Raw genomic sequence first — 19586 nt, forward strand, 5'->3', positions numbered from 1 at the left:
GTGTAACCAAGATCCGCAGTTTTTTGGGTCTAGCTGGCTATTACCGGAAGTTCATTTAGGGTTTTTATTCTATTGCAGTAACCTTGACCAACTTGACAAAGAAAAATGCTAAGTTTATTTAGGGATCAAACTGCCAGGAAAGTTTCGAGAATTTGAAGCAAACTTTAACTTCAGTGCTAGTCCTATTGATGCCATCAGGGCAAGGAGAGTATGTTATAGATACAAACGCTTCGAAGCCTGGTTTGGGTGCAGTCCTAATGCAACATGATCGAGTAATAACATATGTGTCTAGACAGTTGAAGGTTCATGATAAGAATTACTCAACTCATGATCTCAAGCTTGCAGCAGTAGTATTTGCTCTGAAGGTTTATGATATGAATCCTCGTACGAATGAAAGGCAAGCACGAATATAGAAATCGCACCCTCAATTCAATAACAAACAAGGAACAATTATGTTATCCCGATATTTTGAAACGAGTAACGATTTTGTGATATTCACCTCTAAGCGATTATAACTTAGCAACAAATATCAACGATAAAACAATTGAATTTCAAACGAACCTTCAAAGAACTTGTTTTGACAATCCGAGCGAAGAACAATCGACAAACGCCACAAAGATGTAATCTTTGATAAGTTTGATTTTGATTTTGAGCACAAAGCTTTTGCCTTGTAAATTTGAGAGAAATCTGAAGAACTTTTATATATCATTCATCATAATTTGTTCATGGTCTGATACACTGAATATATATTCAATAAAGTATGAAAAAGTAGTGTAAAAAGGCTTATTAAGATAACAAGCAAATCTGACACGGAAGTTGACAATAGACCGCGGGTGCGCTGCAGACTGGACCGCGGGTGTGGTGTGGCTTCGGTGAAGTCGGATATAAAGGACTGCGGGTGCGGTCCATTGATTAGCGCGGGTGTGCTCATTGAACCGCGGGTGCAGATTAGCTTGACCGCGGGTGCAGTCCTGCTTCGGCAATATTCTCTTAAATCTGATTATTATGGACCGCGGGTGCAGTCCCTGAACTAGCGCGGGTGCGCTCTACCTTCGGCAATTGCACTTGAATAACATTCCAAAAACCTCCAATATTATTCCCATGATTTCCAACCTCCTCTAATTTAGACATCCAACTTGTAGGACTTCCTTGATAGCTCATCATGAGTCCTTGAAGTGCATCTTTAAACTTCTTACTTCGTCCCCTCGTTATAGGTCATGCGGGCAACTCCAATGACTCCCATGCTTTCTTTGGTGCTTGATCAACCACGTTTGCATCATTCTCCCCTTCTTGAAAAGGATTTGTCCTCAAATCTTGATCATCTCCTACATCAAACAACGAAAGATCACTAACATTAAAAGTAGAACTGACATTATACTCACCTGGTAGGTCTAATTTGTAGGCATTGTCGTTGATCTTTTCAAGCACTTGAAATGGTCCATCACCCCTAGGTAAGAGTTTTGAACGTCACTTTTCTGGAAATCTTTCCTTCCTTAAGTGCAACCACACCCAATCTCCCTTTTCAAAAACCATCTTTTTCCTTCCCTCGTTGGCTTGCTTCGTGTATTGTAAATTCTTCTTCTCGATGTTATCCTTGACCTTCTCATGCACACTTCTAACGAATTCAGCTTTCTTCTTGCCATCCATGTTCAACCTTTCACTCACAGGTAAAGACATCAAATCCAACGGAGTCAAATGATTAAAACCATATACAATTTCAAATGGCGAATAATTTGTAGTAGAATGCAAGAAACGATTACAAGCAAACTCAACAAATGGTAAACAATCCTCCCAATTCTTTAAGTTCTTCTTAATAATAGCACGCAAAAGTGTTCCTAAAGTTCGGTTAACAACTTCAGTTTGTCCATCCGTTTGTAGTAGAAAACATGAGTTTCGTGCCAAGTTTAACCCACAAGGTTTTCCAAAAGTAACTCAAGAATTTAACGTCACGATCAGACACAATAGTCCTAGGCATACCATGCAACCTAACGACTTCCTTAAAGAACAAATCTGCAATGTTGGATGCATCATCAGTTTTGTGACAAGCAATAAAATGTTCCATCTTAGAAAATCTATCCACAACAACAAATATAGAATCCCTCCCCTTCTTTGTCCTAGACAACCCCAAAACAAAGTCTATAGAAATATCAACCCAAGGTTCACTAGGGACGGGAAGTGGTGTATACAAGCCACGTGGTTGTGTTTTAGATTTAGCTTGTCTACAAGTAATGCATTTTTCACAAACACGTTCAACATCACGTTTCATATGTTGCCAATAAAAATGCTCATGCAAACAACTCAAAGTTTTAGCCACACCAAAGTGCCCCATCAAACCACCACCATGTGCCTCCCTCACAAGCAATTCACTAATTGATGACTTTGGAATGCACAATGTATCTTCTCTAAATAAAAACCCATTATGCAAAAATAAAATTTATCATGTGGACCATGCATACATGTTTCAGATATCTCCTTAAAATCTTCATCCAACAAATACAACTCCTTCATAGGTTCAAATCCCAAGATTTTCGAATCCAAGGTAGAGATTAATACGTACCTCCGTGATAGTGCGTCAGCCACTACATTATCCTTACCTTGTTTGTATTTGATTATGTAGGGAAATGTACCTATGAATGCCACCCACTTAGTATGCCGCTTGTTCAGTTTCTGTTGCCCCTTAAGGTACTTCAGAGACTCATGATCGGTATGGATCACAAACTCCTTAGGCCTCAAGTAGTGTTGCCACACCTCCAAAGTCCTCACAAGCGCGTACAACTCCTTGTCATACGTTGGATAGTTCAGCGCTGCTCCATTTAGTTTCTCACTAAAGTACGCCACAGGTCGTCCTCCTTGCATCAAAACACCTCTAATACCTACACATGAAGCATCACATTCAATTTCAAAAGTATTAGAAAAATCAGGCAAAACAAGTAAAGGCGCATTAATTAATTTTTGTTTAATAATATTAATAGACTTCTCTTGCTCCTCGCCCCAATGGAATGGAACGTTCTTCTTAATCACCGCCGTCATCGGTGCCGCCAGTGTGCTAAAATCTATTACAAACCTCCTATAGAAGCTTGCAAGACCATGAAAGCTTCGAACTTGACTAACATTAGCAGGCGTTGGCCAATCTCGAATAGCACTTAACTTGTCCTCATCCACTTGTATCCCCTCTAAACTTACCACAAAACCAAGAAATACAAGTTTTCTTGAACAAAAATCACATTTCTTAAGATTATCATATAAATGTTCAGCCCTAAGTGTTGTCAGTACAAGTCTCAAATGCTCTTCTAAATATTTGCTATACACAAGAATGTCATCAAAATAAACCACAATAAATTTCCCTATGTAAGCACGCAAGACATGATTAATCAACCTCATAAAGGTACTAGGAGCGTTTGTTAAACCAAAAGGCATTACCATCCACTCATATAACCCATATTTGGTTTTAAATGCTGTTTTCCACTCATCACCTTCCTTCATCCTAATCTGATGATAACCACTCTTCAAGTCAATTTTACTAAAAATACATGCACCATGCAACTCATCTAACATATCATCTAATCTAGGTATGAGATGTCTATACTTGATGGTTATGTTATTAATTGCCCTACAATCCACACACATACGCCATGAGCCATCTTTCTTAGGAACTAGCAAAACAGGTACATCACAAGGAGACATGGACTCACGCCCAAAACCCCTATCTAACAACTCACTTACCTGTAGTTGTAGCTCCTTAGTCTCCTCCGGATTGCTTCTGTAAGCTGGACGATTTGGCAATACACTTCCGGGTACCAAATCAATTTGGTGCTCAATCCCCCTCAATGGTGGTAATCCTTGAGGTAGCTCCTCCGGAAATACATCTTCAAATTCCTGCAAAAGTGAAACAACAATGTTCGGAAGGGATCCGGCTATATCACTTGTGTTAAAGAGAATCTCTTTGTAAAGAATCAACACAAGTGGATCATGTGTGTGCAACAATTGTTTCAACTCACTCTTTTGGGCCATATATGTTTTCTTTTTGACCTCTTTCCTCTCATTTTCTTTTCCCTCATTTTTCTTTTGTATGGCTATCTCACCTTTTCTTTTAGCCATTTCATTTTTGTTTTCAAAGGCCATCTCACTTTTTAATTCACTCTTTTTTCCGGCCTTATCTCTCTTTTTTTTTTTTCAATTGGTCCTCCAACACTTGCTTTGGGGACAAAAGAAGTAAAACAATGGGTTCTTTCTTGAGTACAAAATAATATTTATTTCTAAACCCATCATGTGTCACTTGCCTATCATATTGCCATGGTCTCCCTAAAAAAATATGACAAGCATGCATTGACACCACATCACATAACACCTCATCAACATACTTCCCAATCGAGAATGCAACCAAGACTAGTTTGTTCACTTTCACTCCAGCACAGTCATTCAACCACTGTAGCATATATGGTTGAGGATGTTTCAAAGTAGGCAAGCTCAATTTTTCAACCATCTCAAGACTAGCAACATTGGTACAACTTCCTCCATCTATAATAAGATTGCAAACTTTGCCATTGACAAAACATCTAGTATGGGACAAGTTTTCCCGCTGATTCGTCTCCTCTTCTTTGACTTGGGCACTCATGATACGCCTAGTCACTAATGCCTCACCCACAACTGCTTCATATCCCTCATCAGGATCCTCTAATGTAGGCATCTCATCTTCATTCTCTCCATCATCTCCCTTACTATGAGATTCATACTCCCCATAATTATTCAACACCATCACCCTTTTATTGAGACATTGGCTAGCAATATGTGCAACTCCTTGACACCTAAAACATTTAATATCTCTAGAACGATTAATAGGAGTTTCAGGTTTACCTTGCATTCCCTACTTAGGCGCCTCCTGTTTAATGTCAACTTTGGGCTTGACCACTACCTTGCTTTCTTCACGTTTAACAACATTTGAACGCCAAGGTGTTGATGTATTCCCAGCTTGTGTGGTACGAACAACTCCTCTCCTCTTGAGTTGTTGCTCCAATTTTATCGCCATCTACACCATTTCATCTAGATCCAAGTAATGTCTAAGTTCCACTTGGTCTTGAATTTCCCTGTTCAAACCGCACAGAAAACGAGCCATAGTAGCCTCACTATCCTCATCTATGTTTGCTCTAATCATGACTACTTCCAATTCTTTATAGTAGTCCTCAACACTCTTCACACCCTGTCTCAAAGTTTGTAACTTCTTAAACATTTCTCTATAGTAGTGATTTGGTACAAACCTCTTCCTCATTACGCTTTTCATCTCAGCCCAAGTTTCTATAGGCCTCTCATTGCATCTTCTCTTAGTGGTCAATAATTGATCCCACCAAATAAGTGCATAATCAACAAATTTAACAACGGCCAACCTAACCTTCTTTTGTTTGGAATAATGGTGACAATCAAACACGAATTCAACTCGCTTTTTCCATTCTAAATAAGCCTCTGGATCCGACTTACCATGGAAGGACGGAATTTTCTTCTTAATGCTACCTATGTTATCATCTTCCTTAGTCCCATCATCGTACCTACCACGTAAGGCTTCTCTTCTTCCTCTACCAAATCCTCTACCTCTTCCGCTCCTACCCTAGTTTTCGTTTTCACTCCCCTCTTCTATCCCCAATTCATAATCATCCTCTTCTTCTTCGACTCTACCCAATCCTTTAGGCTTAGATTTATTTTCATTAGTGCTAACTTCAAGCCTATCCAACCTCTCATATAAAGGATCCAACTCGGCCCTCATCATTCAACTAAAATGCCCAAATAACGCCTCCATTTGAACCTCAGACAACCCCTGGTTAGAACTCTCTCCTACTTCCCTCTCCATTTTAATTTCAGATTTTGTACCTACAATAAAATGTTAGTAGAAATAAAAAATTTTTCTCACCCAAATTCTCACGATCACTCCAAAGAAATAACACTCTCACTCAAATGTTTTTCACTTGAATTTGATAGTTCTCTCAAAGGTGTGCTCAATCTTGCATATATATATATATATACATATATATATATATATATATATATATATATATATATATATATATTGTCAAATTAACAAGATTCAACTTGTGAACACTTGCAACTATCTCACTTGGATTGCACAAAAACAAGAACGATAGAATAACACAGAATAATTTTTTTTCGAGATTTTTGGATTATCAAATAACAAAGGATGATAGAACTAACGCAGATATTAAAATAGAACAAAGGATAACACAAAACTGAAACAGAATGAATTTTTGTTTTTGTTTTTGATAGTTATGACAATAGAAACAAAAGTATAACACAGATCTGGCGAATTTTAAACAGATTTGAAAATAGCAACGATAACTTACTTGAATCAAATAGAACCAGAAGCTCTGATACCAAATGATACGAATCCTCGTACGAGTGAAAGGCAAGCACGAATATAGAAATTGCACCCTCAATTCAATAACAAACAAGGAACGATTATGTTGTCCCGATCTTTTGAAATAAGTAACGATTTTGTGATATTCACCTCTAAGCGATTATAACTTAGCAACAAATACCAACGATAAAACAATTGAATTTCAAAAGAACCTTCAAAGAACTTGTTTTGACAATCCGAGCGAAGAACAATCGACAAACGCCACAAAGATGTATCTTTGATAAGTTTGATTTTGATTTTGAGCACAAAGCTTTTGCCTTGTAAATTTGAGAGAAATCTGAAGAACTTTTATATATCATTCATCATAATTCGTTCATGGTCTAATACACTGAATATATATTCAATAAAGTATGAAAAAGTAGTGTAAAAAGGCTTAATTAAGATAACAAGCAAATTTGACACGGAAGTTGACAATAGACCGCGGGTGCGCTGAAGACTGGACCGCGGGTGCGGTGTGGCTTCGGTGAAGTCGGATATAAAGGACCGCGGGTGCGGTCCATTGATGAGCACGGGTGCGCTCCTTGAACCGCGGGTGCAGCTTAGCTTGACCGCGGGTGCGGTCCTGCTTCGGCAATATTCTCTTAAATCTGATTATTATGGACCGCGGGTGCAGTCCCTGAACTAGCATGGGTGCGCTCTACCTTCGGCAATTGCACTTGAATAACATTCCAAAACCTCCAATATTATTCCCATGATTCCCAACCTCCTCTAAAGACATCCAACTTGTAGGACTTCCTTGATAGCTCATCATGAGTCCTTGAAGTGCATCTTTAAACTTCTTACTTCGTCCATTCGTTATAGGTCCTTCGGGCAACTCCAACGACTCTCATGCTTTCTTTGGTGCTTGATCAACCACGTTTGCATCAGTTTTGAGACATTATTTATATGGTAAAGAAGTGCAAGATTTTCACTGATCATAAAAGCTTGAAGTATATTTTCACCCAGAAAGAGTTGAACATGAGGCCGAAGATGGTTAGAGCTGGTGAAGGATTATGATTACGATATTAGCTATCATCTGGGAAAGGCTAATGTGGTCGCAGATGATTTAAGTAGAAAGACATAAGTTATTTCTCAGTTGTCAGTTCAGAGACCATTGCAGGCAGAGATTCAACGATTCGAGCTTGCAGTGTATGCTAGGGGCGATGCTCCTAATATTTTTACTATGTCAGTTCCGTCGACTCTGAAGGATAGAATCAGATCATGTCAGTCTTCTAATGGAGCAGTTACAGAAATGGAAACTGAGAGATGAATCTAATGGTTGAAAACTGTATTCAGAGGAGGACAACATAGTTCGATATCGAGATCGACTTTGAGTTCCTTGTTGTGATTCACTGAGGGATGTTGTTATGAAAGAAGCCCATAATACTCCGTACTCCATTCATCCCGGAAGTATAAAGATATATAAATATTTTTAGTCATTGTACATCTGGCGTTTTGTTTCTGAGTGTTTGACGTGCCAGTAGGTTAAGGCAAAACACCAGAGGCCAGCTGGGAATCTTAAGCCACTTCCTGTTCCCGAGTGGAAATGAGAAAATATCATTATGGATTTTGTAGTGGGATTGCCAAGGACTATCAGAGGATTCAATGCCACTTGGGTGATAGTTGATTGTTTGAAAAAATCATCGCATTTTCTATCTATTAAGACGACATTCACCATGATTCAGTATGCAGAGCTGTACATCCGAGAGATAGTCAGATTGAATGGGATCCCAGTGTCTATTATTTCGGACAGAGATCCAAGGTTCACGTCGTCCTTTTGGAAGAGTATACATTCAGCCATGGGGACGAAGTTGTTGTTCAGTACATCGTTTCACCCTCAGACTGATGGTCAATCCGAAAGGGTTATTCAGATTCTGGAGGATCTACTCCGAGCTTGTGCGATCAATTTCCAGGGCAGCTGGGAACCGAAGATACCTCTAGTGTAATTCACCTATAATAATAGTTATTAGTCATTCATAGGGATGGCTCCTTACGAGGCACTTTATGAGAGTAATTGCATATCACTGATACATTGGGATGAGGTTTGTGAAAGAGGAGAGTTGGGCCCGGAATTTGTCAGACAGTAGAGCTTGTAGTCAAAATCCGAGATAGGATGAAGACTGCTCAGAGCTGCCAGAAGAACTATGGTGGTAAGCGTCAAAGAGAACTAGAGTTTACAGTGGGCAACCACGTGTTTGTGAAGGTAGCACCTATGAAGGGTGTTATGAGATTTGGCATGAAAGACAAACTCAGTCCGAGGTTCATAGGGCCTTTTGAGGTTCTGGGAAGATAAGAACATTAGCTTATAGAGTGGTATTGCCACCGATGATGGCTGGAGTGCATAATGTGTTTCATATCTCGATTCTGCGAAAGTACATGCCGCATCCTTCATATGTACTGAAATATCAACCTCTGGAGTTGACGCCAAATATATCCTACGAGGAAAGACCTACACAGATTATGGATAGGCAAGATAGAGGGCTCATAAACAAGGTTATTAAATGGTCAACGTAAAGTGGCTAAATCATCCGGATGAGGAAGCTACTTGGAAAACTAAGACTGACATGAAGAGTCGGTACCGGGAGTTATTCGATAAGTCTTAATTTCGAGGACGAAATTTCATTTAAAGGAGAGAAGAATTGTAAAGTCCAAAATGAGATAACATATTCCAACATCATGCAAATCTAATAAAAAAATGGAAAATGTCTAATTTAATTATTTTAATTTCATTAATAAAATGTAGTAGACATGTTTACATATTTAAAGTAGGGATTCTATTAGAATGCATAAATCAGGGTTTTCAAGGGTTATTGGAGACGCGACCGAGAAACGGATACCGGGAACTGTAAAGAAAAAATATTTTTATCAAATTATTTTTAATTATTTAATATATGGTATAATTAATATGTAAAATTCGAAAACTGTGTCTTTTGAGATGTTTTTACACGTCGACTCATATTTTAAATCAGTAATCGATTTTTGACTAAAATAAGGACTTTTTGGAGGTTCGGTTAATATTTTCGAAAATATTCCTAAACAAGATATTTTTCATATGTACTAATGAGCTTAATGGGCCTATAAATTATTGGGACTAATTGTCTATCTTAATATTTATATCCAAAGCTTTGGCTTCCAAGCCATAAATCTCCCTCAACCTCATGCCTAACACACAAAAAAGCTAGGGTTTCCTTTCCCTAGTAGCGGCTGCACACACCTCACATCCTAGGTACTCACACACCGGTTCTGAAGGCAACAAACGCATCAAGGCTTCCCCGTCCCTCCGGCAACACTCCTTTATGTCTAGACTCGAATATTTGTGCGTGAATCACAAAAAGCACTCATTATTCCTTTTTTCTCATCATTCATGCCATAATACGTGTGAATATATATGTTTGCATGAAAAATCTGATATAATTTTATTATTTTTATTTTTACGGTTCATACATGGAAAAAAAGGAATTTTTATTATGAAACTCATGTTTCTTGATGGTATGAAGGGGCTCACAGTTTTCAGGGGTTAGGGGCTCGAATTACAGAAGTTTTAAGGGCCTTTAGGTGTACGATTCAGGTCTGGTATGGTGCAAGGAAGGAAGGCCGATTGGTTTTGGCTTGAAGGGTTAGGGCACGATGAGTTTTAGAAGAAAAAAAGATAGGAGGCTGTGTAGGGGTTGTCTAGGCGAGGGGCTGGGTTCGAGGGTCTGAGATAGGAGCCATGATGGTCCATACATGGCTAGGTGGGCACATATGGGTAGGCTCAGAGCTAGGGCACAACATAGCCATGCATGCGTGGGTTTTTATTGAACCATGCACGTCCTCGTGCATGGCTCGTTAGGTACAGCAGCATCCTAGGGGTTCGGTCATGGTCCTAGGGTGGTTGATCATGGGCTTGATTTTGTGCGGAAAATGTTTATCGTCAAAACCGAGGACCGTCAACTGTTAAATCATCAATTGTGCAGAAAACTTGCTTGGCTTGATTCTGTGCGGTTACTTCTTTATCACTGCTAATATTAAGGTTAGTAGCATCAATCTATTTCTTAAATCATTACATCATTGTTATTATTATCATGACATATGAAAGATTAATTGAAAACGTGCACAGATTCTTCAACGGTTAGAGTTCTAAGGTTATAAATCCTATATTCTTTATTAACAGAATAATAGCCTCAAAACACAACAACATCGGATTTAGCATCAAAAGCGATTAGATGTGTTATACCATTATTATGCATGAAACACACTAGATCTCTTAATCGTTGATCTATTGTCTGTATAACAGGCAGTGCTTACAACTTCTATCCAAAATATTTGAGAGATACCTGATTTAGCCAGCATGATTCGAGTCGCTTCCTTGATTGTTATATTTATTTTCTTAGCACCTGATTTAGATAAAGTTTTCACATTTCTTAAGCTAAAATTAGACATAAGTTTTCAGTAATTGCATGTTTATGTCATAAGTTTACCGAAACATGGGTAGATTATCGAACCATTGTTCTTTACTGAAAGCATAAGTTTTTACATTTCTTAAGCTGAAATTAATCATAAATTTAATGAATAATACATAACATTTGTTCTCTTAGTTTCCTGTTTATATCATAACTAGTTCTTATTATCATGTAAAACAAAAAAAATGTAGGATCAGCAAAATTATCATCATTCCAGCTCACTTTGTAAGTGTTTTTTTAAAATCATATTGCGGATAGCATAACATCATACACGGGTTTTTATTGAACCATGCACGTCCTCGTGCATGGCTCGTTAGGTCCAGTAGCATCCTATGAGTTCGGTCATGGTCCTAGGGTGGTTGATCATGGGCTTGATTCTGTGCGGAAAATGTTTATGGTCAAACCCGAGGACCATCAACTGTTAAATCATCAACTGTGCAAAAAACTTGTTGGGCTTGATTCTGTACTGTTACATCTTTATCACTGCTAATATTAAGGTTAGTAGCATCAATCTATTTCTTAAATCATTTATATCATTGTTATTATTATCATGACATATGAACGATTAATAGAAAACGTGCACAGATTCTTCAACGGTTAGAGTTCTAAGGTTATAAATCCTATATTCTTTATTAACAGAATAATAGCCTCAAAACACAACAACAATAGATTTAGTATCAAAAGCGATTAAATGTGTTTTACCATTATTATGAATGAAACACACTAGATCTTGTGGGAAATCGTTCCATGATTTTTATTAATCATTGATCTATTGTCTGTATAACATGCAGTGCTTACAACTACTATCCAAAATATTTGAGATATACCTGATTTAGCCAGCATGATTCGAGTTGCTTCCTTGATTGTTATATTTCTTTTCTTAGCACCAGATTTAGATAAAGTTTTCACATTTCTTAAGATGAAATTAGACATAAGTTTTTAGTAATTGCATGTTTATGTCATAAATTTACTGAAACATGGGTAGATTATCGAACCTTTGTTATTTACTAAAAGCATAAGTTTTCACTTTTCTTAAGCTGAAATTAATAATAAATTTAATGAATAATACATCACATTTCTTCTTTTAATTTCCTGTTTATATCATAACTAGTTCTTATTATCATGTAAAACAAAAAAAATATGTTGGATCAGCAAAATTATCATCATTCCAGCTCATTTATAATTGTTTTTTAAATCTTATTTCAGATAGCATGATATCTCCATTATATAGTTAACATTGCATATGGGTTTTACAAACTCAAAAAAATAACCATTGTCACATAATGACTGATGTTAATCAAGTTGTAACAAAGATACTCATATATATATAATCTTACACTTACCCACAGCCTTATTTTTGGAATTGCCTCTCGAAGTGATTATTGGTCTTTTCTAATTGATTATTTCAGACAATAGATTGTTATTTCTTTTCATATGTCTGGAGCATCCACAGTATCAGATAGATTCTTCAAAAAGCTTTTTCTTTAATACCTGAAATAATTAAAATAAACATTGTTTACCCAATTAGATCAGATTAACCCTTTTGAGACTTATACTTGAATTAACCTAACAGTCTTACTAGTGTGTGTATCCTAAAGAGTGCGTGCTTGAGCAGAACAATGTGATGTTTTGTACTGTTTTCTTTCTCTTACAATATGTTGTTTATGCTGTTAATCCTTCCCTGTAAGTTTGTATCTCTTTTAAACATGCCTACAATTGTGGAAACAACTAGGTTTTTCCTTCATAGAGTAATGTTCGGTTGGACTTGGTTTCTTGCTAAACCAATTAGATCCATTGTAACCTTGATCTTGTCTGAATTTAAGTCATGCTTGGATATAATTAGAACTCTATGGTTCAACATAACCTAAACCTCTATGCTTGCTTTTTTTCTTAAGATTTGCATTCCGTCTAGGTTGAATTTCTGGCTGATCATATCCATATATCATGCTAGATCTGACAAATTTTATCATCTTAGAATTGCCTTTGTCTAGACATGATTGAGTACCTGCCACATAAGAACTACATTCATTGTTGGCAAACCCTAGACCAGATCTATCTCTAACCGGTTTTTTCAACTCTTGTATCTTCTCAATGGAAGCAGAACACCTGCTCCAAGAACTGAATATTAATGGCAGCCATTTATTCTCAAAGATAATTCATTGGAACACTCATCGCATATCATCGTCTTCAGCGAGTAGCAAATTGAGTGCCACCCTCATATCGTCAAGTTCCTTTTTCTGCGAGAAGCTAGAGTTTCTTGACATATATATTAGGTTTTTATTCTCTATCTTGACTTCCTCGAATAATTAAGAAACTATACTCATCTACCATGTTATGTATTGTCATTACAAGATCTTCTCGTGAAAATTTGTCAGAATTGAACTCAAATTCCAGATCATCATAGGCAGTCTCCAGCTCAACATATATGATCTCTGGCTCAACATCTTCCATGTGACACTAAACCTTCTCATAATCACTCTCGCTGGGTCTGAGCATGATTGGTCTAAATATGAGTTTGTTCATTTGATTTTGCTATCCACATCAACAAATATTTTTAATATTTCTTCTTCTTTAAGAATTTCTTCTTATATCTAAATCTACTATTCTCATAAGTCTTCTTGACCTCTTTCTTCGGACTATTACAATCTGCAATAAAATGACCATTCTTTCCTATTATGAATTTTCTAAATTTCTTAACAATTTTGTTAATTGTTTATCTTATCAACAGATTTCCTGTTGGAATATTCTTCGTTGACGATTGAAGTTGGAGTTATTGTGGCTAGAGCTTTGGTGGGTTGTGTATGAATGACTCTTCTTATTTCTTGATATCCAGATCGAACTCATTTACTTTTAGGTATGCAAATAAGTCATGAAGCTCGAGTTTTTTGAGGTCCTTGGACTCTATCATAGCCGTCATATTTACGTCTCATTTTCGGGGTAGTACTCTCATTTCCTTCAAGGCAAGTTCATAGTTAGACTATTCTTTACCAAGTGATGCAAGTTCAATAACAATACTACTAAATCATTCATAAAACTTGTTCAAAGTCTCGCCAAGCTTCAACTTTGCATTATCGAACTTCTGATTTTCCACAGTCAAATTGTTATCTTTAGTATGATCATTTCCTTGTAGAATTGGTTCACTTTTTCCTAGATCTTTTTATTTTTTGAACATATCTTGATCTTGCTGAACATGTTTTTGTCAAGTGTGGCGCTCCAAACCTTGCCACGTAATCATATAATATGAATACAAATTTTTTTTCGACAACATAATAATATAATGCATTAACAATAAAAATTGCAATTAAAACACTATTTACATCAATGTATCAGATATAGTATAATAACTACATAACACATAACTTGAAAAAAACAATAAATTATATGTTCTCTATACACTATCAAATACATGACTTCTTTGACTAGACATACCTATTCTTTTACCTCTATCTTATCTCAGCACTAGTCCTGTAAGATGTCTCATAAACAACCTCCGAGTGGTGAGCATATATAATAAACTTTATCGTACCACATAACAGATACATTAACAATATAACATAACTGAATCATAATAGAGATACCCCCTAGATCATTCGTACTATCAGAATATCCCTTCACTATTTCTATACAACAATTAATATAAAAACCAACAATGTCAACAAACGTCGATCTCAGACTAATACGAAAAATTAACAATATCTCGCTCCTTTAATACCGCGAAAAACAATATCAGCATACCTCGCTAATATGTGAACACATTCCTGGTAATCGAGTATATATATATTATATGTTCATTTCTTTGATCTCGATGCTTGTGACATATGATTATAATTCAACAATAATTATCAGGTCATTGGCATAGCTGTGGGGACCCGGACGCTAATCATCTTCTTAATCGTCATTGGGACTAATTCAATCAATTAAGATAAACAGAGTCTAATTTTTTTTTTTAAAATGCGGATGGTAATGGAATTATTCTATTATACAACCAGTATAATAATACAAATCCTGTATAACATGCATCTAGCTCAAAACTAGGTTCAACTACTACAATCAAGTAATAAAACCTATCTATATCCAAGTCCGGAATCACCACTCTAATCTCGATCTTTCTTCACCTCTGTGACCCCGAACCTGTCCCACCTGTTGCCATGCACACATACAGACAAGACAACAGCCGGATAACTCCGGTGAGATATAAATATCCCAGTATAAACAATGTATCAATGCAATCATATAAAACATATATAAAAGCATAAACAATCATTAAAACATGTATTCAGTCTGATTACATGAACCAATACGAATCTGTATTTAAGTCAATGACTTATGATCTTATCTCAACTTATTTCTAACCTAGGGATCCCGATCTAATTTAGACCTCGGCATGCTGTATCGAATGTCTACAATAGAAGTCGATCTACATCTAAGCTCATCGATACACCGTAAGTCTAGAGTCTCAGCGGTTCTGACAAAGACTCGGCGGTTCTGCCCTAGACTCAACCTGTGGGGACCCGGACGCTAATCATCTTTTAAATCATGATTGGGACTAATTAATCAATTATAGTAATCATGGTCTCATTTTTTTTTTAAAAATACGGAAGGTAATAGAATCAAACTCCTATACATATCAGTATAAAAGTATAAATCTGATAAAATATACAATCATACATACTCAGGTTCAACAACTACTATCAAGTGTTCAAACCCTAGCTCTAGTCCAAGTCCGGTATCACCACTCTAATCTCAGTCTGTCTTCATCTCTGTGACCCTGTACCTGTCCCACCTGTTTTCATGCACACATACAAACAAGACAATAGCCGGATAACTCCGGTGAGATATAAATATCCCAGTATAAACAATGTATTACATGCAATCATATAAAACATATATAAAAGCATAAACAAACATCGAAGCATGTATCTAATCTGACTACATGAATCAATGACTCGTGATCTAATCTTATCTTATCTCAAATCTAGGGATCCCAATCTAATTTTGACTTTGGTATGCTGTATCGAATTTGTCTGAGATAGACGTCGATCTACATCTGAAGCTCTTCGATACACTGTAAGTCTAGAGTCTTATCGGTTCTGAGAAAGACTCGGCGGTTCTGCCCTAGCTAGGCTGTCTGCCCTAGACTCGGACTCTGACTCTGTTCTAATTCAATACATTAACATATCAATCTGATAATATGCAAATATCAATGCAATAAAATAAAGTATGTGATTTAGGGAAACTCAAGTCAAACCTAACTCGAGTTGTGAAATCCCGAATCAACATTTATTTATACCTTTCTTGCTGTCGCTCTGATACAATCGAAGTCTTGATTCAACGTCTGTCACTGTTCAATCTGACAATGACAATACCAATATTCTGTATCAATATTCTAATCAAATCACAATATCTCTGTTTTATCAAATTTTGACAGTACAACAGTACAATCTTGCGATACTGATAATACTATATCAGTGTATACCAATTCCAATCATTTACAATCAACCACTGTACCAATCTGATATCAATTCTAGTCAATTTCATTCTGAAAATCATAACAATTCCCTATTCAGTCCGCTTCTTAATCTGACTTCGATTCTACGCTGTCTAACATGTCAAGAATAACATATATGACGTGTATTCAATTCTAACCACATCATAATTTCAAAACATGTTAAAATGTAGTAAAACTTACGTCCAGTTGAAGCCTACGTTGATAGGAACACGGTACCGAAGTCGGATTTAAAATCTGACGGACGGATTTCTCACAAAAGGCGTAAGGATTTTTCACAACTTTCCCCTGACCCTTTCCTCGGTTTTCTCTCTTTGATTCTGAGGAGAATCGCTTGTTTCTTATATATATATACAAGTTGGTCGGTTAAAGAAACGTGGCTGGTTTTCACCATTTTCAGGCGGCGCTCGAGCGGTGCAAATCTACCGCACGAGCGCGGCATGTTCTGTCCGTGTTCTTCCGGATTGCACCTTTGGCGCTCGGGCGGTCAAAAACTACCGCCCGGGAGCCAAGTCTTGTGCCCGAGACCATTTCTTGATGCACACTGGCGCTCGAGCGGTCACTTCCTACCGCTCGGGCGCCAGACTTTCTGTCCCAAAGTGGTATAAATCATATACTTGGTACGATTTGATCTCGTAATGGCCCGATTATACTCATATTATCTTAACTCCAATAATCTCATGTGAATATAATTAAAATCTCATATTAACAGAATCAAGATCTTGGCCCTTACACAACCTCTGGCTCTGCTATAATTCAATAGACTACACATATCAATCTGATAATCTGCAAATATCAATGCAATAAAATAAAGTATGTGATTTTTGGAAACTAAAATCAAACCTAACTCGAGTTTTGCAATCCCGAATCAACATTTATTTATACCTTTCTTGCTGTCGCTCTGATACAATCGAAGTCTTGACTCAAAGTCTGTCGCTGTTCAATCTGGGAATGGCAATATCAGTATACTGTATCAATATTCTAATCAAATCAGGACACCTCTGTTTTATCAGATTTTGACGATACAACAGTACAATCTTGCGATATAGGTGATACCAAACCAGTATCTACTAATTCCAATAATTTACAATCAACCACCGTAAAAATCTGACATCAATTGTAGTCACTCTCATTCTGAAAATCATAACAATTCCATATTCAGTCTGTTTCTTAATCTGACTTCAATTCTACACTGTCTAACATGTCAAGAACAACATATATGACGTGTATTCAATTCCAAAAACATTATATTTTCAAAACATGTCAAAACGTAATAAAACTTACGTCCTTTAGTAGCTTGCGTTGATATGAACACAATACCGATGTCGGATTTAAAATCTAACGGACGGATTTCTCACGAATCAAATTGGAAAAGGGGTCTCGATTTCTTCTTTTTCCTCTGATTTTTCCATTTACCTTCGTATGTAATATATATATATATATATATATATATATATATATATATATATATATATATATATATATATATATATATATATATATATACCATGCATGTTTCCCAAAATGTGGCCCATGTCTTTGTGCTGCACGTCTCGCGCATATGCACGACCACTATATATATATATATATATATATATATATATATATATACCGTGCATGTTTCCCAAAATGTGGCCCATGTCTTTGTGCTGCACGTCTCGCGCATATGCACGACCACCTTCCGCGCATATGCGCGAGACATTCTGTCTCGGTGCGTAGCTTCACGGAGACTCGAGCATATGCGTGCCCTACTCGGCGCATATGCGCGAGGCCACTGCTCAAATTTGCCAAGTCTCGGGTACCCTCGCGCATGTGCGCGAATCCAAGTCACACATGTGCGCGAACCTCTCTGGACCTCTCGCGCATGTGCGCGCGTATAGTCGCGCATGTGCGCCGATGCTACTGTCCTCGCACATCAATTTTCCCACGTGATCTCATTTCGCGTTTCGGTTAGCCCTTTCATAATCGTCTCGATTAGAAATTAATAATCGTAATTTAACACGATATAAAATCTTGGGCATTACATTTCTCCCCCCCTAAGATACGATTTCGTCCCCGAAATCTCAGGTAATCAATCGTATCAATAAGGAGTATATATACAAAAACTGTATAAGAAATTTACATCATCGAAATAACTTTGGGAATTCTTGTCTCATATCTGATTGAGTTTCCCAGGTTGCTTCTTCAGTACCATGTCCATTGAACTTTCACAAGTGGAATAGTCTTCGTTCTGAGCTGTTTTTCTTTACGATCGATAATCTGAACCGGCTTTTCAACATAACTAAGAGATTTATCAAGTTCGGCCTCGTCTGACTGTATAGCATGTGAAGCATCAGGAAGGTATTTCCTTAATAACGATACATGAAAAACATCATGTATCCCGAATAATGAAGGCGGTAAAGCGAGTCGATAGGCACGATCTCCTATCTTCTCGAGAATCTCATAAGGCCCAATGTATCGTGGAGACAGTTTCCCTTTTTTGCCAAATCTGACAACTCCTCTGAAAGGTGAAATCTTCAAAAATACTCAGTCTCCTGCTTCAAATACCAACGGTCTACATCGAATATTGACATATTTGGCCTGTCTAACTTGCGCTGCCTTCATTTTCTTTCGAATTAGCTTCACTTTTTCTGTCATATCTCTGATCATATCAGGTCCAATTTCAGGCACTTCAGAGATATCATCCCAATAGAGAATGGTCGACATTTCTTTCCGTACAACGCTTCGAATGGTGCCATCTCAATACTCGTCTGATAGCTGTTGTTGTACGAAAATTCACAAAGCGGCAATGCATCTTGCCAATTAGTGCTGAAATCAAGCACTACTGCTCTCAGCATATCCTCCAGTGTCTGGATAGTCCGCTCTGATTGTCCGTCGGTCTGTGGATGATATGCGATACTCAGATGTAACTTCGTACCGAGAGCCTGCTGCAACCTCTGCCAGAAGTGCGAAGTAAATCGAGGATCACGGTCTGATACAATTGACTTCGGCACTTCATGCAATCTGACCAGTTCTCTGACATCGATCTCTGCCATTTGGTCAAATCTGTACGTCATCTTGTACGGAATAAAACATGCGGATTTGGTTAATCTGTCAATCACGACCCAAATCGCATCACAACCTTGGGAGGAACGCGGTAGCTGCGTCAAAAAATCCATGGAAATGTGATCCCATTTCCATTCAGGAATGGATAAACTCTGTAATAATCCTCCTGGTTTCTTTCTTTCTGCTTTCACCT

The 19586-nt window shown here is 37.3% G+C and overlaps 1 protein-coding gene across 1 annotated transcript in view; it reads right to left on the bottom strand.

Moving 5' to 3' along the window:
- Positions 1-5026: 5026 nt before the first annotated feature.
- Positions 5027-19586, bottom strand: part of LOC140802795 (uncharacterized) — a 42637-nt gene continuing 28077 nt past the window's right edge. Inside the window, exon 5 of the mRNA XM_073158420.1 lies at positions 5027-5084. Coding sequence (XP_073014521.1) covers positions 5027-5084 — 58 coding nt within the window. The remainder of the gene's footprint in view (positions 5085-19586) is intronic.

The sequence above is a fragment of the Primulina eburnea genome, chromosome 10 (genome assembly GCF_022965805.1).
Source record: "Primulina eburnea isolate SZY01 chromosome 10, ASM2296580v1, whole genome shotgun sequence".
NCBI lineage: Eukaryota > Viridiplantae > Streptophyta > Magnoliopsida > Lamiales > Gesneriaceae > Primulina > Primulina eburnea.